The sequence below is a fragment of the Aquarana catesbeiana genome, linkage group LG05, assembly GCF_042186555.1.
Source record: "Aquarana catesbeiana isolate 2022-GZ linkage group LG05, ASM4218655v1, whole genome shotgun sequence".
In the NCBI taxonomy this organism is placed as follows: Eukaryota; Metazoa; Chordata; class Amphibia; order Anura; family Ranidae; genus Aquarana; species Aquarana catesbeiana.
This window is the reverse complement of record NC_133328.1, coordinates 364,185,940-364,211,291: the sequence shown is the minus strand read 5'-3', so window position 1 is coordinate 364,211,291 and position 25,352 is coordinate 364,185,940. Positions and strand designations below refer to the sequence as shown.

The 25,352-nt window shown below is 43.1% G+C and overlaps 1 protein-coding gene and 1 pseudogene across 9 annotated transcripts in view; both read right to left on the bottom strand.

The window, feature by feature from the left end:
• ZCCHC2 (zinc finger CCHC-type containing 2) overlaps window positions 1-25,352 on the bottom strand; it is a 194,742-nt gene that overhangs the window by 14,756 nt on the left and 154,634 nt on the right. For 7 of the 9 annotated variants that reach the window (XR_012244473.1, XM_073630916.1, XM_073630917.1 and 4 more), the window contains 2 exons: window positions 9,067-9,122; window positions 7,791-7,876 (listed from right to left, as the gene is read on the bottom strand). Coding sequence is in view for 8 of the 9 variants with exons in the window: in XM_073630916.1 (XP_073487017.1) it covers window positions 7,791-7,876; window positions 9,067-9,122 (142 nt within the window). In the remaining variant the exon portion in view is untranslated. The remainder of the gene's footprint in view (window positions 1-7,790; window positions 7,877-9,066; window positions 9,123-25,352) is intronic. The other 2 variants (XM_073630919.1, XM_073630915.1) reach the window with 1 other exon arrangement.
• LOC141146377 (5S ribosomal RNA) lies at window positions 20,937-21,055 on the bottom strand (annotated as a pseudogene).

Below are 25,352 nucleotides of genomic sequence, written 5' to 3'. Positions count from 1 at the left end.
GAAATACAGCTTGAGATCTCAATGCCTAGGGGTGAAACCTTTACTCTTTTGCCTTTTGTGGTGTCTTTTTTGGCAGGCATAGTCCCAAGTACAAAAACAGAGGCTCTATACAAATTGCACTAATACACTGAAAATAGTCATGATTTTTAAAGCAGCTATAAAGTTCAGCCTAGTGCTGGAAAGAGTGTCCTTTCTGAATCAGGAATGCCAGTTTTGCAACCTATACGTGTCCCACAGCTCGTGTGTCCCTGTGTGCAGGCAGCTTGTTTCCTTCTCATCAGCAGAGGAGAGACTGTCACAGCTGTATTTATCTGCTTTTAGCCTGGCATTCGTCCTTGGGGACATTCACGGCACCTGCGTTTAGGCCCCACCCCCTCCGAAAAAATTCTGCCTCCTTTTTTAAATTGTTTCCCGTGCCTGAGCGTGGCGTTTTTCGGGTCCCAGACCCAACAGGGGGGAGTCAGAGAGGCACAGATGTGTAAAAAATACAGCCACAGTGAAAAACTTTTAGCGGTAAAATAGCGGGACCTCCACATCCCCCTAACCTCTGATCCCATCAGGGGGAGAAAAAGACATTTTTTTGCAGATTTCTTTTTTACCTTGCAAATCTCCCTCCACACGCTGTGCAGCCAGACACGGACTGAGCTAACAGTGAAGACAACAGGGTAAGGTATGTGCATAGACTTCATCTAGTGGAGATTTTAAGGCATGACAACATTTTTTCCTTTAATGGAAGAAATACATAGATGTTTTTAATACCCAAGTTTCTTCCCTTACCTTATCCTCGCCGCAGGATTTTGCTGAATTAACAGAAAATCCAACCTTCACCCATCATGGGTCCTTAAAATGGGGTTCCAACTGACTTGGGCCATGTACAAGCACCCCAATCAGAAAGCTTTAGGAAATTTAACAAGAACTAAGCCCTGGGTTCCTGGGGTCCAGCCCTACAAAGAGGCGTTACCGGCAAAACCTCGTGCTTTGGATACAAGGTCCCAGGTACCATCCACCTTAGGCCTCAGCGGCACTTTGGATGGATCTGGCTTCTTTTTATGGAGGAATTTGAATCCAGAATGGATCCATCCCGGAGCTCCTCAGAGCACTTCTTCACTTGTGACCAACACCTTAGACACTGGCGAAAAAACTGATGTGCTCCTGGAAGGAGGAGGGGTTATATAGGGAGTAAACTTCCTTTGATTGGGTTTACCAGCGTCAACACCTGAAGGTGGCCTATAACCCATTAAGTAATTACTTAAGGCCCTGTGTCCCATGATGTACGATAAATAAATATTGATTTTTGAAAGCATTCTTACTTTACAGCATTTCTTCACACCTGCCTAAAACGTGTGTACAGTACTGTATACGTTTTTGAGATAGATATATAATATATATATTTATTATATATCTATCTCCCCATTACATATTTTGATATCTTATCTCTATTTTAGATGCCCATTTGTTTATTTTTTAATGTATCATTCGTTGTACCATAATGTTGTATACATATATTTTTTAATTAGCTGCCATATATAGTACCGGGTGGAAGTGTAAAGACATTGGTGGTGTTCGTTTATTATATTCCTGGCATTAGTTTGCTGGCATCCATAAATCTTTGTATTGTTTCCCTTTTTGTTAACAGTATTGGATTCGGGAGGATTAAGTGACCAGCATTATGTTTGCTTTGGATTCCTAGCTGGCTTTTTTTTTTTTTTTTTTTTTTTAACACTTTTATTTATTGTTTTTTTCCCGTCCAAGAAAAAATTATATTACAGGCACATATAAACGATTACATCTTGTAAATAAATCTCTTTTCTCATACAGTAGCCGAACAGGGCTTACTAGTAACAACCAAATGTCATTAAATCCCGACCTTGCTGGCCTCTTACTTCCAGGTAAAAAGCATTAGTTATTGGCTGCTACGATAATGTTTTTGCCTTCACAAGTTAAGAGCGCCTATACCTACCTTTGTTAAAGTCTGGAAGGACGCAATGCATCAGGTGGGTGGGATGGTATTAGGATATGCTTGCTGGTTTACAATAGCAGTACTGAGGCTGGTTTTATGATATGTCTGTGTGCATTGTGTACATGTGAGTGGATTACTTTCTAAGCAATTTTTTTTTTTTTTACAACATGGTATTCACTTTGAAGCTTTCCATGTGCTTCTATATGAGCATCTGAGCCCTGTGTGGATAAGAGCTTTGGAGTTGATCTCTTAAAGCAATATGAGACCTAGTTATTTACCAGTGAGGTCCACCACTGGAGGTGAGTGCACATATTTTAATGCACACTTGTGTGACAAGTGGAGAAGATTTCACAGGATTGCTGACCTACCATTATATTTGTGTTCACTGCATGGAAGTTTTGCTGCGATTCACATAAGAGTGTGGGGCTATTTTTGGACTCGGACTTGCATTAAGCAAGTTTTTCTTCATACACATTAACACACTGATTTATAGGTTTATTCACTGTATTTACCTATAAAGTAAGGATTGTTTGTTCTGGCATTGATGTGATTACACATTGAATGTGTTTGCACATTGATTACTATTGCATGTTTATTATAGTAATTGGAGTGCTTCACTGCGTTTCATTGTTCATTCTATTTTCTGTGTTGTGACTGTACATTTTAGTGGGAGCTGCTCCGTTGTTTATTTTTTGTGGATTATTTTCTTACTGGTAGGGGGATATTTATTTTCTTAATGATTATAAGCTGCTAATCTACTGCCCAACATGCCACCATGATCAGGCTGCTGCTAACATCACTGCATCTGTAGATACAGCTGGGAGTTCTCTTGTAAATATGGCTGGGAATATGCTAAAAGGATGGAGAGATCACTGGATAAAGCAATCTACTAAATAAACCGACTGTGTGGTTTCTCAATTTGGTGAAAAAGCAGTACCAAGAGTATCAGCACAGAACCTATGTCCCTTTTCAAACTACAAGAAAAACAATTTATGGTCAAGTACAAAAATTACATTTATTTTATGTTCATTCATTAACCACTTAAAAGGACCGGAAGATTTGCCCCATTAACTGCATGCCAACCAGCCGCCGCACTTGTACTGCGGCAACATGACTCGGCTGCGTGAATCGCCGTCATGGTATGTCAGTACCATAGATGGCCACTAGGGGGCGCACGCCCCCTGCTCGCCCACGGAGCCAATGCGAGTGCCCGGTGGTCGCGATCATCACCGCCCGGGCTCCTGTGATCGATCAGGGCACACCGAGAATCAGGACCTGTGTGTGTAAACACACAGTTTCCGGTTCTCTGAGGGGAGAACAGACAGGTAGTCTGTTCATACAGAGTATGAGCAGAGTATGAACAGACGATCTGTCATGTCCCCTGTACAGTCCCCTCCCCCCTTCAGTTAGAACACGTACTAGGATACACTTAAACCCCTTCCCTGCCCCCCAGTGATTAACCCCTTCACTGCCAGTGACATTTTTACAGTAATCAATGCATTTTTAATCGCACTGAACGCTGTAAAAATGCCAATGTTCCCAAAAAGGTGTCAAAATTGTCCGACGTGTCCACCATGTCGCAGTCCTGATAAAAATCGCAGATCGCCACCATTACTAGTAAAAAAAAAAAAAAAAAAAATAATAAAAAGGCCATAAAACTATCCCCTATTTTGTAGACGCTATAACTTTTGCGCAAACCAAACAATATATGCTTATTGCGTTTTTTTTTTTTACTAAAAATATGTAGAAGAATACGTATCGGCCTAAACTGAGGAAGAAAAATATATGTTTCTTTTATATTTTTTGGGAATATTTATTATAGCAAAATTTTTTTCAAAATTGTCGCTCTTTTTTTGTTTATAGCGAAAAAAATAAAAACCGCAGAGGTGATCAAATACCACCAAAAGGAAGCTCTATTTGTGGGGAAAAAAATACATCAATTTTGTTTGGGTACAACGTCACACGACCGCGCAATTGTCAGTTAAAGCGAATCGCAAAAAGTGCTCTGGTCTTTGGCCAGCCAAATGGTCTGCGGCTTAAGTGGTTAATGACCAGGCCATTTTTTGCGATACAGCACTGCGTCGCTTTAACTGAGAATTGCGTGGTTGTGCGACACTGTACCCAAACAAAATTGACTTCTTTTTCCCACAAATAGAGCTTTCTTTTGGTGGTATTTGATCACCTCTACAGTTTTTATTTTTTGCGCTATAAACAAAAAAAAGCGACAATTTTGAAAAACCCCTATATATTTTTTACTTTTTGCTATGATAAATATCCAAAAAAAAAAAAAAAGCTATCAGAGCTAAAAATAGCCACTGATTACTATATAAATGTCACTGGCAGGTAGGGGTTAACACTAGGGGGCGATCAAGGAGTAATTGTTCCCTAGGGAGGTGTTTAGCTGTGGGGGCAGTGTACTGACAGGAAGTAGAGAGAGATCGCTGTTCCTGATCACTAGGAACAGCAGATCTCTCTCTCCTCCCCCTGTCAGAACTGGGATCTGTCTATTTACACTGACAGATCCCCATTCTGGCTCTCTGAGGAGAGATCGCGGGTGGCCGGTGGACATCGCAGCCGCCGGCCACGCGCATAGGCCCCTACGTCGCGCCGCACGCCCCCTATAACCTTAAAGCAGGGGTCTCAAACTGGTGGCCCTCCAGCTGTTGTGAAACTACAAGTCCCATCATGCCTCTGCCTGTGGGAGTCATGCTTGTAACTGTCAGCCTTGCAATGCCTCATGGGACTAGTTTTGCAACAGCTGGAGGGCTGCCAGTTTGAGACCCCTGCCTTAAAGTGTCCGCCGTACAGCTACGACGATTTGTGCAGGGGAGCCAACCTGCTGCCGTATAATGACGACGGCTGGTCGGCAAGTAGTTAAATAAAAAAAAAAGCCTGCTTCTTCTTTTAACAGAACCCCATTCTCCTCCTTGGTCTTACTATTAGTATTTGTTTGGGTACCTTTAACAAATTCTGGGGCCTTTTAAAATCAGAATTTAAGTGTTTGCTATATAATTAGAACACAACCCTATAATTGCAATTACACGCAGGTGGACTCCAAAGGCAAATGGTTGCACCACCCCTTATTTAAAAAGTGTTAGCAAATGAGGTGATTACTTATACAAACAAGACTTTTTAGGTTTTTATCCGAATGTATTTTGAAAAACCATGTTTATTTTTTCCATTCTAGATTGTAATGCTACAACATTACATTCTAGATGTAATGTTGAGGTTAAGAGTCAGTGGGTGGGTTGGGGTTGACAAGTGCAAAACTCATACAATAAAAGACGTTGGTGTGCTGCACTTTGAGAGGTTTGTGCCAAATATAAATATGTCAAATCTCATAAGCTTAAAACAAATGCACCAGTTAACTTGCTGGCTAGAATTTTATTAGAATTGTTCTTAGTACATAATTGTCTTCTCCAGAGTTTTTCTACTTGGTACCATTTAAAGCTCATTGCCCGTTTAATATTTTTTAAAAGAAATAGCTTCCAGATTTTTTTACAAAGTCAATGGCCCACACAAGACAGCAATGCTGAGAGCATTCCAAAAGGAGGGACATTTCTGCTGATTATAAACCTCTCTCTAATATCACACACTGAATGAACCTGTGTCTTATTTCAGCCTGTGACTATAACTATGTAACATAGGTATTCAAAAAGCAGCCAATATGGTACTTGTCCCTTTAGTATACAGGTCGCCAATTTTTAAAATTATTTATTTATTTCACTCTAGGAAGATTTTCCTTCATTTCCTCTCCCAGTAATAATGCTGTTAGCAAGACAGAAAATCTCATAGTAAAGTTTTGGAAAGGCTAGTTCTTATGATAGCTTTTTTTTGCTTCCTGTGTCACCACTGGAGATTTCCCCCTTAAAGCTCTGTTCACATATATGCGAATTGGATGCATTTTTAACTGCATCAAATTCGCATAACATGTGAATCGGACTTGCTTTCATTGGAGCCGTTCATTCACACATGTCCAGGGTGGCCGCGGGTCCTTTTCTAAGGCTTGATTCAAACTAATGTGTTTTTTGATGCTTTCTTGCATTTTGCATAAATGCAGGGAATTTTTTATTTTTTTTAACATGGGTTCCTGAGGAACACGTTCACACCAAAGCATTTTTGTGCCTCTGTGTTTTCGGGAAGGGTCGGGGACTTTTTTTCCTGCAAATGCAGCATTTTGCATGTAATAGACTTCAATGGACCCGCATCCAAAATGCAAGTACTGCTTTTTTACGGCGTTTTACGATTTGTGTCTTTTTTTTTTTTTTTTTTACATTCACTGTATATAACTGGTTGCTAGGAAGTGGATTAAGAAGCCGGCCGCTGCGTCCTTAGCAACGGGTGAGTCGTCAGCCTGCTGACAGCCGAATGTAATAAAAAATAAAAAATTGCCCCCCCCTGCCCCCAATCTATATCAGACCCTTATCAGAGCATGCAGCCTGGCAAGTCAGGAACCATACCAGACCGCATGCCCCCCACCCCAAAGCACTTTGCCCCCATGTTGATGGGGACAAGGGCCTCTTCCCGACAACCCTGGCTGGTGGTTGTCAGGGTCTGCGGGCGGGGGCTTATTGGGATCTGGAAGCCCCCTTTAACAAGGGGGCCCCAAGATCTACCCATTTACCAAAAAAGCAGTGAAATGTAAAAAAAAACAAAAACAAAACAAAACCCTAAGAGCCGGTTTTTGACAAGTTATTTATTAAAAAAAATAGCTTTGTCTTCTCTCGAGTCGTCTTCTCCTGCTGCCGTTTCTCCCGGTGTCATAGTCTTCCTCCTCGCCGCTGGTTACCCGCTAAAAACAAAAGTCTGCGCTGTCCCTTTTTGACATCATGCCCCATGACTGCATAAGATATGTCAGACAGTGGGGAACATAATCATATACACAGTGCTGCGCAATTCATAAATGTCCATAAAACCACAGTTGGTGTGCGTGTAACTGAAGCTGAATTAAAGTGCAGGTGACACAAGAAAAAAGGATCTCCGATGCGGTGACAGTGACCCCTCCACCACAAACGGATAGCCTCTCACCTCAAGGATTCGACCTGAAACAGGTCACATAGCGGGAGTCAATTATCAGATACAGCAATCCAGGTAAAGCAATCCACAGATAGCAGCTCCAGCACTCATCCCAGTCAGTGAGATGATAAGAACGTATATAGGTAAAAGGCTGAGATCTTCAGTCATCCCCAGAGAGCTCCCCGGGGATGACTGAAGACCACTTTTTTCTGTTTCAGAAAATACCTGGGTTTTGGCAGCTATCTGCTGCCATAACCCAGGTATAATAGTCAAAGTACAGACGTATAATGATGGCAATTTGTGGTAAGTGGTTCATAAAGGACAGCTGACGACTCATCCATTGCTAAGGCTCCTTAGCAACCAGCTATATACAATGAAATTAAAAAAAGGGACACAAATCTCAGTAAAAACGCGGTTACAAATACGCACAGCAAAAAGCACTGCAGAAACGCTCAAAAGCAACATGCATAGATGTAAATCGAGCCTAAAGGGGTCCTGTGAGATTTTGAGTCTGGTTTAGGTGCGAATTCAAGTAAAAAGTTGCACCTGAACCGGGGAACAAAACTGCACCGGACTCTGGACTGTAAACCCACAGCCAGACATGTGTGAACCTAGCCTAACTCCTGTCATAGTGCCACAATCATAAGTACAGGAAATCTCCAGAACGGGAAACAGCGAAAAGAAAACAAAAAAAGGTGGTCTAATTTTGATTTAATAATAATAATAGGTGCTACATTTCATTACTAGATTTGTAATTCTACTATAGCACTATTGTTAGATTTCACAACAGTCTCGTTTTACACATGGCACTTACCCTTCACAGAAGCAACCCGAATGTTCTGAGAGGATTTAATCCCATTCGCTCTGCATGTCGACCGACCATCAACTTTCTGATTACTTCTATTTAAAGCACAAGGCTCAAGTTAGAATGCACCGGAGAGGCAATGCAGAAAAATAAAATATTTATATATTTTTTCAGAGATACCTGCAACTTAGATATGTAATAAATGATAAAAGCTGACTGGGAAAAAACATTACGCCTGAGCTTTACAATGTGCATAGTCAAGTACAAAAAATGAATTATAAGATTCTCTCTAGGTGATACAGTTGCCCCTCCACATTACATAAAATCTTTCCTAGGTTGTAGTAAGTGTTGGAGATGGCGAGGGGCCAGCACCATGCCTCATATCTGGCGGATCTACAAACTTATCCAACATTTTTGGCAATTTTTGTACCAGTGTTAACAGTGTAAATTGCCCCAAAACCCTCCCTCCTTTTATCCCTGCCACATTTAAGGTGGCCAAACAAAGCCTACTGAGATTTTTCATTTCTACAAGTGGAAGATTTATCCCCAGAAATGAGAGGTCCACAACTGGTCCTAGCGTAACAGACTTGACCGCCAAGCTGAATCCCATTATAAGAATGGAAGAAGGGATGACCAAATTGCAAGACTGACATACCAACCTTTTAACAAACTTGAGTTTTCCATCTGCCTCTCTCAATACTAAAAACAACTGAAGTTTAAACTTCAGCTATGCCCTGGTTGTGCTGCCCATACTTCCGACAGCCACCCAGACCCCCCCCCCCCCCCCCCCAGTTCGTGTGACTTCCCAATTGTTTGTGTTGGGAATGAGAACATTCCTCCCACCACAGATAAATCTCATTATGATGCTACCTTCTACTCTTATTACCATAATGTTCGTTTAATTCGCACATGTTCTATGCCTTGTATCAAACTCTTATGTGAATCCATATGTAAGCTTTTTTGGGATGAGGGTCTGATCTTCACCCCCTGTATTTTGGGAGACTTCAAAAAAAACTTACAAAAGCCTAAGAAACCAAAACTGTCACTAAAGAACCCCAAATATAAAAAGATGTGTCTTTCTTTTTGCTAACAAAAAAAAAAAAAAAAAAAAAGGTTTACAGTTGAGAAAATAAAAACTCAGGCTACTGGAAAACTGTAAACCATCACCACATTCCACAACAAACAAATAGAAAACAATGCAGAAGTAACCTAATAGAACTACAGCAGTAATAAACTTTATTGTTACAAAAAAAAAAAAAAAAAAAGCAACAAAATAAGGCACTACCTTTCCGTGTTTTCCCGGCGTACTAAGCGTGAGCTGCATTTTTCCAATGTACGCTGCTGAGAAAACAGAGCAGTTTTAAAAAATGGTTTTGTCCTAAATCAGACTACAGTGTAGAAATTCACTTCACCACTACAGATAAACTAATAAAGCATGTAACAATGAGGACAGAGAAAAGGAAAGAAGCTTTGCATAACATTTAAAGCAGGAAATTGCATTTGTTGAAGTTATCATTTTGAAAGTATCAAGTATCGAGTGACCTAATCTGACACGGTAAGGGCCTTTTCACACGGACGTGTACGGGCTCCGCTTTGCTCAGCGGGTGATCGCTCCGTCGATCCCCGCTGAGCAGGCAGATGACAGGTCGGTCTCTGCACACTGTGCAGGGACCGACCTGTCAGAGCGCCGCTCTTCTCTAAGGGGGATCGGATGAAGGATGGAAAAATAGGATTTTCCTCTGTCACACTTTAGCAGATCAGAGCGGGTCGGATGTAAGCGGACATGTCATCGCTGACATCCATCGTTCCATAGACCTGTATGGAGCGTCCGTTCAGGTCCACCTAAAAAACTGACAGGTGGACCTGAACAGTCCGCCCGTGTGAAAGGGGCCTAAGTTTATTTCTTGCTTTGTGTCCACCTGAGGAGATTTTTCCTTTACTTCTGAACAGAGGATACAATATGAATAAGAGTAATATGAAGAGAGAGGAACTCTATACAAAAGTAAGGAGAAACAGTTGTCACCAGACTAGTTGTCCCCATTGCCAGAATAACCCTCACTTCTTGTTTAGGTAATAACTGTAAAAAGGTTTATTCCTCACTTTCTGACTTTGTGACAATGGTTACCAGAACTTAAAGAGGGTCTGAATCTTTCCAAAAGGGACACAGACAGCCATAAAAAAATGATAGGGGTAATAATATTTTCCTGATCTATATGAAGTTAGGTTACAAAGAATATAAAAAATGTAATTAGATTTTAAAAGCCCCAGTGACATACACCTGCAGACACTATGGAGCAATTAAATCTTGATGCGATTGTAAACCCTTAAATATAATAAGGGAAGTAACTGGCCTCAGCTAATAGAGATGGAACAAATCCTCCTACACAAAATCCTCCTACAGGTCTATTTCTTCTCTTCAGCCATTCAAAGTCCAGAATTGTTACCGCTTGTCCTGTCGTTCAGAAAAAAGGGGACGGAGAGCTAGAGTCACTTTGCAGAGCTCTGAGAGCTGATTGGAGGGAAGGGACACATCCCCTCACACAGCAAACAGGCACAGAGCTGAGGCTGTTAATCAGTTGGAGATTCCTTATCGGTTCACCTTTTTTTCTCTTGGTGTCAAGAAAACATGTTCGTTGATAGAGGAATAAAGCAGCAGACAGAAATGACACTTAGTGCTCTTAATTGAGAAACGTACACACTATAGGGGGATATCCTTTGTTCATATTTAATGTCTGAGGTTTACAACCACTTTAAAGTTAATACTATTATCAGTAATGGGGCATGTCAGCACGAGGAACATCACACACCCCCAAATCCAGTTCCTGCTTAGTTGTTGCTGCTGCTTAGTCACCACTTCAGGTGACTAAACAGCAAATAAGCTACAGGTGCTCTGCCTCCTGTGATATCCCTCTTCCCCATAAAAAAAGCTCTGTGGGTGTAAAAAAAAAACAAACAGACCAACCAATAAAGAAATTATAATGGCACAAGAACAACCACAGACTGGAAACACCATGCACACTGTGATTTGCAAATCTTTTTTGACTGCACACATTTTAATTGTTCATCGAAATGTCTATATACTGTATGTAGAAAGAAACAGACCTAAAAGAGCACCTAAAAGTGTAACTTCAGCCACAGGGGTGAGCGGCCCAAGTTTTCATGGGATTAGTCATAGGGGAATGTTGAGACGCAGCAAAAATATGAAACAGCAGTGTATGATCACTTGCTGACCGCAATATGTAGCGATTTGCAAGTGGTTTACCGGGATTATGGCTGAAGATACCAACAATGCCACAGAAGTGACTTACATCAACCATCAGGAAAGAACCAGAAAAAAGGGGGGGGGGGGTGGATCTGATTCTGGCCTGGGCAGATCTTCACATTCCAGCCTTGTCCATTGTGTATATTTCAGGTGTGGAAAACTGGCAGGCAGACTCTCCCAGTTACCATCATTTGGATGCCAAAGAATGGTCTGCCTGATCAGTTGGTGCTTCCTCAGGTTCAGGGCATAGGCATCTGTTCCCAAGATTTGCAAGACTGCCTCTCCGGGTCTTCTGTTCACACTTTTAAGTTTTACCAGGTGTATGTTCAGACCTCAGCTGATGCAGGGTTCAGCTGCAAGGTTCTTTAGGCTGCTCTGTAGGCTTGGTTAAGCCACCACTGTTAACATGTTGGTTTTTGTGGGCCTTTGTTTGCTCTGTTGCCCGCCCATTATTTGGACTGCTTTTAGACATGCCAATGTACCTGAATACCTCAATCTGTGTCCCTAAACCACTTGCTGACCATAGGCTGTCATATGATGTAATCCCAGTATTAAAATTTTCAGCTGCCAGTTGCCTGTAATGCAGAAGTGATTCGAGTAGCTGAATAGCCACTCGATCACCTCCGCCGGCAGTGCAGGGGGGTCACCCCCCTCCTCTCTCGGTGGCGACGGCTGCACAGAACAGAGAGAAAGAGGAACGGACGCTGTTCCTCCCTGGGGACCCCAGCAACAGACTAGGATTTTGTCACTTCCGGTCCCGCCTCTGTTTACCTGCCCGCTAGTGGCCATGAAAGCTGCTAATCAGACCAATCGATGTGTGTCTGATCGGCTGCATTGGTCGCCAGAGGAGAGATGTGGGGTCTCAGACACCAGATCTCTCCATAAAGAAGACCTGTCACAGCCCATGCTGTCACTAGTGATGTTGTTCATCCCTTGTGATATCAATAAAGTTAATACAAAAATAACAATTCAGGAAACAGCGTATAACAGTGTTTCTCAACCTCTTTTCAGTTGGGGCACCCTTGAAAAGTATTTTCAGTCTCAATGCACATGTACAAAGCTTGGTTCAAGTTACTGCGTGTCGCGGAACGCATGCAAAATCACGCTCGTTCCTGACATGCAGACAAATGCGCTGCTCTGTAGGGGTGCCATTAATTCTTAATGGTACTCCACACATTGGCAAATGCAGGGTGTTTTTGGTGCAGTGCAATTTTAGGGCAGGCTGCCCTACACACAGAACGCAGCTGCACAGATGTGAGCCAAGGGCTTGTTCACATGTGAGGGTGGAGGGCAGTTAAACTACATTGTTGAGCTGTTTTTACCACCCCCAACTGCTCCCTCTTTAGCTGCAAAGGCAGTTGCTGGGGGTGCAAGCATGCTGTGGCTGCAGCTGGAAGTATACCCCCAGGTGAAAAGGGCTGCACTGCAAACACCCAACAACTGTGTGCTTTTCGCACGGTTGTGGTGTGGTTATGCTGCAGTTACGGGGTTAAAACAGGTGGTGAGGAGGCAACATATTGCCTCTTTACCGCCTGTCAAATGCCTTTGAAAAGTGACCCAAGCATAGATTGCTTTTCAGAGGAGCCTCAGTCCTTGCTGTTATTACAAACAAGCCCTAAAAAAAGCAGTTCCGATAGTACAGGAATAGGGGGTCAGGATTAAAAGTAACAAACAGAATAAAAAACGAATTCCGCTCTTCCACCTCTGATATCAAAAGATCAAAAAATAAGAATCAAAAAAGTAGCTTTAACTCACAAGATTAACTAGAACAAAGTATATTAGTATTGAATGTGAAAAAACACAATAAAATGGTACCACAGCACACAAAGATCACTCATATTGCTAAAAAGCACTATTATCCACCTCAATTAGCATGTGTATTAGTGTATTATTAAATCCCTTGACTTGATAAGGTTAGTAGATGTTGACAACAGTTTAATTATCCTCAGAAGGTAAATATCCAAAGAATCGCTCCAGAAGAAAAGGCTCCTTTAGATAGATGTATGGGCATTAATGAACCATGGTTTAGATATAGGAATGTCAGAGCGAAGGAAGGCCTTGATAGAATTGTGATGATGGGTTATGGTTCCAACAATGTGCAAAGTCTGTAACAACCCTGGTGATCTAGGAAGGTGCAGTGGTCTAGAGCAGTGTTTCTCAACTCCAGTCCTCAAGGCGCACCAACAGGTCATGTTTTCAGGATTTCCACTAATTTTGCACAGATGATTTGATCGGTTTCCCTGCCTTAGTAAATACCACAGCCCTTTCATTTGAGGGAAATCCTGAAAACATGACCTGTTGGTGCGCCTTGAGGACTGGAGTTGAGAAACTCTGGTCTAGAGGTTTATTTAATCAAAGCTTGGGAGATACAGCTCTGCTAGATGGAATCCGCAGTGGATCATGCATGTATAGACGCATCAAGAGATGACAGTGTGCCTTGAAATCTCCCTCACACTTAGGCCTCATGTACACTGCTGCTACTAAAGGGATGTTTAAGAGCAGTTTCAACTGCTCCTGAACTCTCCTCTTTGTTATCTTATCAGTACATGTACACAGGTTTGTTTATAGTCGTTTCTAGGCAGTTGAGTTTAGAGGCCTTTTTTGGAAAGCAAAAAAAGGAGACGCTGAGTTTAGAGGCATTTCAAGCGCCAAATGCTTTTAAACGCATTTTGTTTACAGGCGTTTTTCATTTTTGGCTAAAAAAAAAAAAGGAAAAAAAATATTTATATATATATATTTTTTATTCAAACACTTCTAAACGCATATGTGGCATGTAAACATGGCAAAACGGACGTTTTAAACGTGGGTTACTATCTGTCAAGTTAAATCGTTCAGGAGAATTTGTAAAAACGTCCCGTGTACATTAAGCCTAACAGATATCAAAATAATGGGGCTAACATCGTGCCCAAAAGTTTGTGCTCATTCACAGGGTTAAACAAACAGTTCTTATAAGAAATATTCCACAAATGTAAGTCCATCACCCAAAGTATTACAGTGTATATCACTAAGGTCTCATGTACACTGCTGCTGGTAAACATTTAGGAACATTTGGGCGTTTTTTTCAGCAGCTCCTGAAATCTCCTCAATGTTACCCTATGGGTACATTTACACAAAAATGCTTCTAAACGCAAACGCTCATAAACACAGCATGTAAAAGTGGCAAAACTGAAGTTTTTAACTGTCGGTTCCTAGCTGTCAAGTTCCAGCGTTTAGAAGAGGTTTTCAAACATCCTGTGTACATGAAGCCCAACTTTCGTCTAGCCTCTGAAGCAGCCAGTGGAGACCAGCAAGACCGATCAGGCTTTTTCTTTTGTTCACCTCTCTTCTTTGACCAACCTATGATCCTCAGAAGATGGAACTGCTCTATCCAGGATGCTTCATCTACAAGCCCTAATGGATGTCAGAGGCAACAGGATTTGATAAGTATACACTTGAATGCAATGCTACGGGTTAATTGTGACCAATAGCACATGACTGTTTGGTATTTAGGCTCCGGTAAAATGGCGCCAGACCTACTTCCTGATGAGCGAGGCCTGACACGCATACCCAGATTCCTAGGTTCCTCCACTTCCGCTCTGGCAGCTGAGACGCACGCCACGTGTTACACAGCGGTGATGGATCAATTTCTGCTTTGCCCCGAGCTATAACTTAAAGCCTTCTGTACCACGCACTGGACTATGTAAGTGCTAAATTTAAAAGCATTAAGAGCAATATTACACTATCTTGCTTTCTCTAGCTTTCTTCATCTAGCAGCCTCTCTCTACCAGGATCCCATGGCACCCCTAAGGACCTCTGGTGCCACCCTGGTTGAAAAAGGCTGGTGTAAAAAAATTTTTGAGATACAATAAATAGAAATCAATAAAGCACAAATGTGACCGCATACACAAATTACCAGTGCATATGTAAACAATGATTGCACCACACGTGAGGTTTCATCATAAACGTCAGAGAGAGCAAAAAAACAGATCTCCTCTAACTCTAAACTGGTACCTTGCAAAATTTTTTAAAGCATCGCCTATGTAGATTTTTTTTTTTAATCCGCTTCCCAACCAACCACTGCAGTTTTACTGCGACAGAATGGCACAGGTGGGTGAAGCAACATTACGTCGGGTGCGTGCCCCCTAGGCAGCATAGGCCAATGATTTCTGGCCTGGACCTGCTGATCGGTCCTGACGAATGAAATCCCCCCCCCCGAGTAAGTGTAAACACAGGCAGGTGAAGTGATGTCATCTCCCCTCATGGAACTCTTTTCCGTTCCAGAGAGAGGACATCCAAACGTGAGTTGCACCAACAGTACACTGACACAGTACACATAGGCACACATTTCACCCCCTGAACGCCCCCCCCCCCAGTTAACCCCTTCACTCCATCACTGTCACCCAGTATAGTTTTCATATTTTTATTTGATCACTGTACTGGTGTCATTTGTGACACTAATCAGCATTAGGGTACTTAGTAGTAGCCCCAGATAGGTCTAGGGACCCCCCTAAACAAGGTTTAACCCCTTGATCACCCCATCACCAGTGATCTCTGTATTAATGTTATGGGTGACACTGGTTAGCTAGTTATTTTTTTTATAGCGTCAGGGCACCCGCCATATATTACCCAATAAAGGTTTAACCCCCTGATCACCCGGCAGGTGACATCAGTTAGATTTTAGAGTCAGTCAGGGTCTGTGTTGCCCAAGGCAGCGTCAGATTAGTGCCAGTAGCGCTAACACCCACGCACGCACCATACACCTCCCTTAGAAGTATAGTGTCTGAACGCATCAATATCTTTGATCTGTTTAGAACTATATTAGTGTCCCCAATAGTTTAGGGTTCCCAAAAACACAGCGTTAGCGGAATCAGCCCAGATACCTGCTAGCACCTGCATTTAGCCCCTCCACCCAGCCCAGCCCAGCCAAGTTCAGTATCAAATAGATCACTGTCACTTACAAAACACAAACACACATAACTGCAGAGCATTCGCAGAGTCAGGCCTGATCCCTTCGAACGCTAACAGTTTTTTTGGTAGCGTTTGAAGCAGTCGCTGACAGTCAGGTGTTTTTTTTTCCCTGTGAGTCTCACTAGTGTACCAGTAAATTTAGAGGCCAAATTGTCAATCAAAGGTACACTAGTGAAGAGGCCTACATGTTTCTGAGCATGACAGATGAGAGTGAAGAGGAACTCACCCATCTGTCAGATTCAGGCCCAAAATACGAACCTGTAGACAGCAGCGGCACCCTGACAGATGGCTCGGATGATGGAGTAGTGGTCCCTGCCAAGGTCAGGCATACCTGACCCCGTTCTTCTGCTGTTGTTGAGGTGCAAGAACCGCAGGGCTCTCGTATGGAGCAGAGAGCCAGTACTAGTGCCACTCATCCTTCTGGTGAACTGGCAAGCACCAGCAGCCTAGAACATCCTGGTCATACATCCAGCACTGCAGTAACACTTGGTGAGAAGTGGCGAGTCCCATAAGTGTAGTTCAAGCTGGTGAGGTGGCTAGCACAACTAGTGTCCCGCAGCCACCAAGAAAACAAAGACAGGCCCGTCGAGCCCATAGTGCCCTTCCTGCTGCATTTGCCAATCCGAATTGGGAGATCACCACTTCTGCAGCACCCTTACTTCCCCCATTAACTGGCCAACCTGGAATTCAGATGGAAACGGTTGATTTTCTGTCACTTGATTTTTATTCGCTGTTTTTCACAGAAGATCTCTATAGATCTATTGTGGACCAAAGCAATTTGTATGCTTGTCAATTCATCGCCGCTAATCCCCAGTTGACCCTTGCCAGACATTGGAGACCTATTACGATCTATCCCACCTCATGGGCATAACTAAAAAAAAAGTGAGTTGCAGTCATATTGGTCCACTGTCCCAATTCGCCATATGCCAGTGTTCTCTACCTCCTTGACCAAGACACAATACGAGCAGATCTTGCGGTTCATGCATTTCAATGACAATGAACTCTGTTGTCCCCGGGGTGACCCTGAATAAGATCGGCTCTACAAAATTTGGCCCCTCGTAAACCACTTCAACTAGCAGTTTGCAGCCTTGTTTACTCCCGATCAAGTGGTCTGCATTGATGAGTCCCTGATTAAGTTTTCTGGCCGCTTGTCATTCAAACAGTATCTTCCCAGCAAGCGGCCAAATATGGGGCCAAGATGTATAAGCTCTGTGACAGGGCAACAGGCTATACATATAGTTTTATGGTTTATGAGGGAAAAAATAGGATTTTTAAAACAGCTTACCTGTAAAATCCTTTTCTTTGAAGTACATCAGGGGACACAGAGCCATAGAGCCATAGTAGGCCACCTTCAGGTGATGAACACTGGCACGCCCTAAGATTAAAAAAAAAAAAAGTGCACTCCCTATATAACCCCTCCCACTACTGGGAGCATCCTCAGCTTTGTAGCAAAGCAATACACGTGTATACCAAGAAGGGAGGGACCTCTGTGTCCCCTGATGTACGTCAAAGAAAAGGATTTTACAGGTAAGCTGTTTTAAAATCCTATTTTCTTTTTATACATCAGGGGACACAGAGCCATAGTAGTTACTATGTGGGATGTCCCATAGCAATGCCAACTGAAGGCAGGGAGACACAAAAAAAGTAGGGCACCAAGAGACTAGAGGACTTATACTGCAGCCTGCAGTACACTGCGCCCAAAGGCGATATTCTCATGTCCTTTTACATCTACCTGATGGAATCTGGTAAATGTATGGATTGAAGACCAAGTTGCAGCCTTGCAGATCTGAGCCATGGAGACAAGGTGATGCACTGCCCAAGAAGCACTAACAGCCCTGGTGAAGTGCGCTTTAATATGAAAAGGAGGAATTTTCATCTTTAAACCATAAGCTTAAAAAAAAAAAAAATCACTTGAAGAATCCATTTAGGATTGGTAGATTTCGACAACGCCTGTCCTCTTTTAGGACCGTCTGGCAACACAAACAAAACATCTGTTTTACGAATCTGAGCAGTCGCTTTTAAATAGACATTGACCGCTCTCACCACAAGAGAATGTAGTGACTTTTCTTCCAAAGAACGAGGTTCTGGAAAAAATGAAGGCAGAACAATATCCTGGTTTAAATGAAAGCCTGACACTACCTTCCGTAGAAAATTAGGATGAGGCTGCAATACAACCTTATCCTTATCAATAATCAAATATGGCTCTTTACAGGAAAGAGCAGCCATCTCTGATACTCTCCTTGCAGAAGATATGGCAACCAAGAAAACTATTTCCCTCGTCAAGAGGATCAAGGCAATATCTTGAATTGGTTCAAAAAGGCTGTTTTTGTAAAGCCAACAGGACTAAATTTAAGTCCCAAGGGTTCAGGGGTGACTTAACTGGGGGATTAATCCACGTTACCCCCTGGATAAGGTTATGAACCAGAGAGTGAGAAGCAAGTGGTCGTTGAAAAAACACAGATAGGGCCGACACCTGGCCCTTGATAGTGCACAAGGCCAGCTTCATTACTGATTCCATCTGTAGGAACTCAAGAATCCTACCTATGATATGTTTCCTGGGGTGCCAACCCCTGGATTCACACCAGGAAACATATGCCTTCGGCTCTATAATATAGGGATCCTCAAACTACGGCCCTCCAGCTGTTATGGAACTACACATCCCATGAGGCATTGTAAAACACTGACATTCACAGACATGACTAGGCATGATGGGAATTGTAGTTCCTGAACAACTGGAGGGCCTTAGTTTGAAGACCCCTGCATAATATATGATTCTGGAGGCAGGCTTCCTAGCATTAACCAAGGTAGAAACTACTGAAGCCGTCAGCCCACGGTTCTATAGAATGTGGGTCTCAATAGCCAAACCGTTAAATTTAGCGTTTGAAAGGTAGGATGGAACATCGGACCTTGCAAGAGAAGGTCTGGGCACAGGGGCAGGGACCAAGGGTCCCCTACCGCCAACCCTATGATCTCGGCAAACCAAGATCTCCTGGTCCACCAGAATCACCTCCTTTCCCTCTTGCTTGATCCTGCGTAGGAGACGCAGAAGCAGCAGAACAGGAGGGAATGCATAGATCAGTGAAAACTGATCCCATGGAAAGCAAGGCATCTGTTCAGTATGCCAACGGATCCCTTGTCCTTGACACAAAGTTTTCGATCTTGTTGTTGAACCTGGACGCAAACAGATCCACGTCCGGAACTCCCCATTTTTGACATTTTGACAGAAAGATGTCGAGGTGAAGGGACCATTCTCCCAGGAACAATTATTGGCGACTCAAGTAGTCCGCTTGCCAATTCCCCATCCCTGGAATGAAAACTGATGATAGGCAAGGGATGTTGATTTCTGCCTAAGACAGAATATGATTCACCTCTCTCTGGGCAGCACGACTTCTCGTGCCCCCTTGGTGATTGATATAAGCCACAGCTGTGGCATTGTCGGATTGGATCCTGACAGGATAATTCCGTATTCTGAACGCCCAGGCCTTTAGGGCCAGGCGTACTGCCCGAATCTCTAGAATATTGATGGGCAAGGTCAACTCTGATTTGGACCACTTTCCCTTGGACGGACGCTTCTTCCAGGACTGCTCCCCAGCCCAAAAGGCTGGCATCTGTTGTTACTACTTTCCAGGAAACCGGTAGAAAGGATTTTTCTTTTTGAAGATTTTTGGATATTAACCACCAATTGAGACTCTGACGCACTTTGGCGGATAAACGCATTGGGAAGTCCAGAGTTTGGACCTTCTTGTTCCAAGTTGACAGGATACTGTTTTGCAGCAGTCTTGAATGAAACTGTGCATAAGGAACGGCCTCGAAAAAAGCCACCATTTTTCCCAATAAACTCATGCAAAGATGAATAGAAGGATTCTTCCTTGTTTTGACCAACCAAATCAGTTCCTTTAAGGAACCAAATCTTTCCTGGGGCAAAAATACCCTTTTCTGGACTGTATCTATGATCAGCCCTAAGTACTGCAATCTCCTTGGTAATTTTAAGGAGGATTTTTCTAGGTTGAGGATCCAACTTAAAGTATTCCAGGTAGCTGACTGCGGTGACCAGATTTTGGTTTAAACGGGCTACCGATTGATCCATCAAGATTAGATCGTCTAAGTAGGCTAGTTTCGTTATACTTTGAGTCCTTAACCTGGCTAAAGGAGGAGCCAGGATCTTTATAAACACTCGAGGTGCAGTAGCTAGCCCGAAAAGGTAGAGCTACAAACTGGAAATGAAGAATTTCTACCTCGAAGCGTAGAAATTTCTGGTGAGCGGGGAAGAGTTTAGATCTCTGAGATACAGAATGTCCATTTGGCTTTAACCAAACCCCAACCTATGCTCTTATATGGGGATCACCATGACCACTTTTGCCAAAAAAGTGGTCCAAAGGTTGAGAGAGAGAGACTTCTTTTTCTCTGGATCCTTAGGAACATTTTGATCTGAGAAAAAACAAGGAGACAGGAACTCTTGGAACTCCAGCTTGTACCTTGGAGCTATTGAGGAAGTCCCCTATTCGTCTTCCTGTCAGATACTTGAGAACTGCAGAAGAATTCCCCCTATTGAGTGAGCAGGTCGCCTCCTCATAAGGAGGCTGCAGTATCTTGTAGGTTTCCTCCCCCAAGACCTCTTTTGTCCCTGGAGTTAATTCTGAGGATTACCTTTTGAACCTGATGGCAGAAGCCATCGTGACTGCCTGGAGGCTGATGCCCCTGGCACAAAAGAAGGAGCTTTAAAAATGAAAATATATTTACTCCTTTACTCAAATGGCAAAAGGGGGTACTTTTCCCACTAGAATTTCTTTGGATGAATTATCCAAACATTCTCAAATAGCTGTTTCACCGCAAAAGGAAGACTAGCCAGGAGCTTCTGCATGGTGAAAGGAAGTTTATCCTCCGCTGACATGCATTCCCGTACTCATGCGTTTAGCAGTTTGTGTTAGCAACAATGTACATAGAACTGTGTATAGCACCTGGTATTCCCAGGTGGTCTCCCATACAGGTACTAACCAGGCCTGACCCTGCTTAGCCTCTGAGATCAGACGAGATCGGGCGCTTTCTGGGTGATGCAGCCAAAGGCATCTCAGCAGTTGTGCGTTTGGCTAGTTTATAAGTAAGCACCTTCATGAGGACCTTGTGAAAGTTCTACAATAGAAACTCACAAACCAATTATTGCAAACATGAAGGTGCCAGATCCTGGGCCTGCTGAGCAGGATACCTGAACACCTGTTAAACTGGCCTCACAATGATTAAGCAATTACTGTCAGTGCAGGCTGCTCAATTTGCCAGAGAAAAAAAAAAAGTGTTTTTTTTTTTTTTTTTTTTTAACAGGAATTCGAACATTTTATCCTTTGGATGCCTAAGCATTTGAGCATTGTCTGCTGAACAAAAGCTCTTCTTCACAGAGGATATAGCAGCGTTAATTGCTGGTATACCCTACTTAGTGAATTTCCTCCACCATAGGATAAAGTGTAAAAAACTTTTTTAGGAGGAAAAATAATGTTCATCTGGGAGATCATTATAGATATATCTACTTATACATACACATACATACATATATCACTACAATCATCTCAGATACAAAAAAGCTTGTCCAAGCTTTTTTTGGACAGAAAAGGGCATGCACAGTTTGAGGAGGCTTTAGCGAACCCAAACACTCAGTTAAGGGAGCATAAATGTGGAGCAGACGATACAGCAAGAAATTGCACCATCAATCTTAAGATTGAAACCAGCTGGTTCTCCCACATCAGCCTCACCAGAGTCCCTTGAGGGGATTTGTCTTCTCCCGCCCCTAGTTCCTCAGTTTGAGGGTCCTGGACAATGGAAGAGAACCTGTGCGATTAAAGCCGCTAAACTTTTTTTTTTTTTTTTTTTTAAACCCATCATGGCTGACGGAAAAAAGATCTTTTGGTAAAATACACAGGGGCTGCAGTGTTGAAAACAGTTGCAAACATTTCATGGCCCTGATGCTCATTCTGACCAGCCATTCCCTCTCAGGGGAGGATGCCATTTGTAGAGATGAGTAGGCTTTCCAGAGCTTTAAGGGGGACCCTTTTAGCTCTATTTTGGGGGTGTTTTAACCCCCTTCTGACCTTAGCCCGATGAACAAAGCAGAGGAAACTATCATAAGAAATCGCATCCACTGTTTGAGCAACAGTCCAGCCACTGCCGCTATTAATGCTCAGCCTCATGCAAATAGTAAATGTGTTAAGCAGGAAATGCCTGTGTCACCAAAACCTCTTTTATGCTCTTCTTTGCGCTCATGTCTCTGCGACAATTTTGCAGGCAGCACAAATGGAGTTTTTTAAAAAAAAAAAAAAAAACACACTCCCACATTGGAGGATGCCAACGCCGCGCTAAGCCTTGCCCCCACCTCGCATCGTACCCCCGTTCCTTTCTCTTTCAAAAAGAGTTTTCCCGCGCAAGCACAGGCCTCCGATCCGATGGGATCGGCTTGTGTGTGAGGGAGGGATGACGTGGAGGAGACCTGGAAGCCACCCCGTGTAGGGGCAGTGAAAGAAAGCGGCACTGCCCATTGTTTTCAGTTCTCCCTTATACTCAGTCTCATGAAGAGGAGAAGAATTCAGCCCAGGTGGGGGTGTCTGCAGGAAGCAAAAACCCCCCAAACTTACCTGAGGTCTGCCTGCTGGTTGGAGAAAAAGAGTCTGCTGCTTCTGTGACACAGCGTGATCTCTGAGAAAAGCATGAGACGGTACGTGCTCCATACAGCCCCCAGTGGTGACACTTAGGCATAACAATATTTACTTTAAAGGAGTCAATTCATAAGACTAACTCCACCTTTCCCGCTGCAGGGTTTTCTGTGGTAAACCAACAGACCCAATCTTCACCCTTCACAGTGAAGTCCATTAAACTTTCAGGAGCTGGGGATCCTTGAGGAAACCCACAATCCTGGACCTGCAATAGCACCACCGGCAGTAAACTTTATGGCCCCAATACCAAAAAGTACTGGATTCCGGGGTCCAGCTCTCAAAAGAGAAGCATTCACAGGCAAAAACCTTGTTTCTTCAGACACTAAGACCGGGTACCATTCAATTCGTCCAGAAAGACACCTTGAATGAATCTGTCTGCATAGCTATCCCCAGCAAGGATAGCTCCAGAGGAGCTCAGCTCAGCACATCTTTACTCTGTGACCAACACCTAGACACTGGCGGAAAAAACTGAGGTACTCCCAGTAGTGGGAGGGGTTATAAAGGGAGTGCATTTTTTGTCTTAGGGCGTGCCAGTGTCCATCACCTGAAGGTGGCCTATAACCCACATGGTAACTACTATGGCTCTGTGTCCCCTGATGTATGAAAAGAAAGATGGTTACGTAGAGCTGGAGAACTGCCCACACTACATAGGGAGTGCTGGTAAGATTGTGTGGGACTTGGTGTCACCCTTATTCGGAAAGGGGTACCATTTGTATGTGGACAATTATTACACGAGTGTGCCACTTTTTAGTCACTTGTTTGATCGTGGAATTGGTGCATGTGGCACCGTGTGATCTGCTGGGGTTTATACCAGCAGCTTGTAGATTCCTGTCTTAGGCAGGGGGAGAGAGCCTGAAGTGTAATAATTTGCTCGCTGAGAAGTGGAGGGATAATAAGAATGCTTTCGTTCTGTCCTCCCTTCACGCAGACACGACGGTCCAAATTCAAACGGCGACTGGTGGTGTTGTGGAGAAACCCCTCTGTGTCCACGAATATAACCTTAATATGGGAGGGGTGGACCTCAACGACCAGCTTCAGAACGAACTGGATCCTTCCTTAAATTCCAGGAAGAGATCATCACAGCCCTTCTGTTTCCAGACAGTGCTGTGGCCCAACTTCCCAATGCAAACGCAGTGAGCCAGTTGCACGAGAGGCATTTTCTGTATGTCCTCCCTGGTACCCCTACCCAAAGAAATCCCCAAAGATGTCGTGTCGGTAGAAAACGCGGATTTAGGTGCGACACCCGCTTTTATTGTCCCTCCTGTCCTAAACAACCTGGTATTTGTATTGGTGAATGTTTCAGTATTAGCGTAGGGTACAGCATTGCACAGTCCTAGGGCGCACTTACATAGGGTCTCGAAAGATGAGATGGCCATCACATTTTGAGAGACCCTAATCTGGAACGTTTACAGTTTATATAAAGAGTGCAAAAAAAAAAAAAAAAAAAAAGCCAAAAATAGTTGTGGTTTTATTTTTCTCCACTCTCTTATGCCCACTCTCTATTGTTACTGTATTTTAGAACTGTAATGTTTTATTTTTACTTTTTTTGTATTTGCTTTGCAGGTATGGTATGTCTTACTGTTCTACTGTAATGTTACTTTGTTTTATTGTTAACCATCATTTGCTTAGCAGGTACGCCTTTCAGCTGCAGCACGGGTTCCTTTATTCTGACAGCAACAGCGTTTGCTCTCACTATACGTAAATCAGCGATTCCAGCGATGTAGGAAGCGATTTCACCACCACAGTTAAAACAAAAATGGTGTGGGCGGTATTCTAATGGTGGGCATACCCACTGATCAATCTCTTTTTTTCGTTCAGCCCACAGGCTGAAAAAAAATGAACATTACAATATATGCCCAATAAGGACCAGCAACATACTCGTATGTTGCTGGACTTAAAATGGTTATACCAGAATGATGCCTGCAGGTTTAGGTATCATCTTGGTATCATTCTTTTCAGCCAGCGGTTGACTTTCATGTAAAAGCAATCCTAGCGGCTAATTAGCCTCTAGACTGCTTTTACAAGCAGTGGGAGGGAACTTCCATGGTTTTCTCTGGCTCTCCTGTTCCAACAGGGAACCTGAGAATGCAGCCGGTGGTTCCGCCAGCTGACCATAGAGTTGATCAGAGACCAGAACGGCAATCATCTCTATGGTCTAAGAAATCGGAAGCCACGAGCATTTCATGACTTAGATTTCGCCGGATATAAACAGCGCCATTGGGAAATTGGGAAAGCATTTTATCACAACGATCTTGGTGTGGTCAGATGCTTTGAGGGCAGAGGAGAGATCTAGGGTCTAATAGACCCCAATAAAAAAAAAAAAAAAAAAAAAATAAAAAAATAAAAAAAAAAAAGGATGTTTATAACAGCTTACCTGTAAAATCCTTTTCATTGGAAGTACATCATGGAACAGAGTCATAGTAATTACTATGTGGGTTATAGTCCACCTTCAGGTGCTGGACACTGGCACACCCTAAACAGGAAGTTGCCTCCCTATAAACCCCTCCCACTACTGGAAGTATCTCAGTTTTGTAGCAAAGCAATACACGTGTATACTAGAAAGAGGGGCGGGACCTCTGTGTCCCGTGATGTACTTCAAAAGAAAAGGATTTTACAGGTAAGCTGTTATAAAAATCCTACATCACGGGACACAGAACCATAGTAATT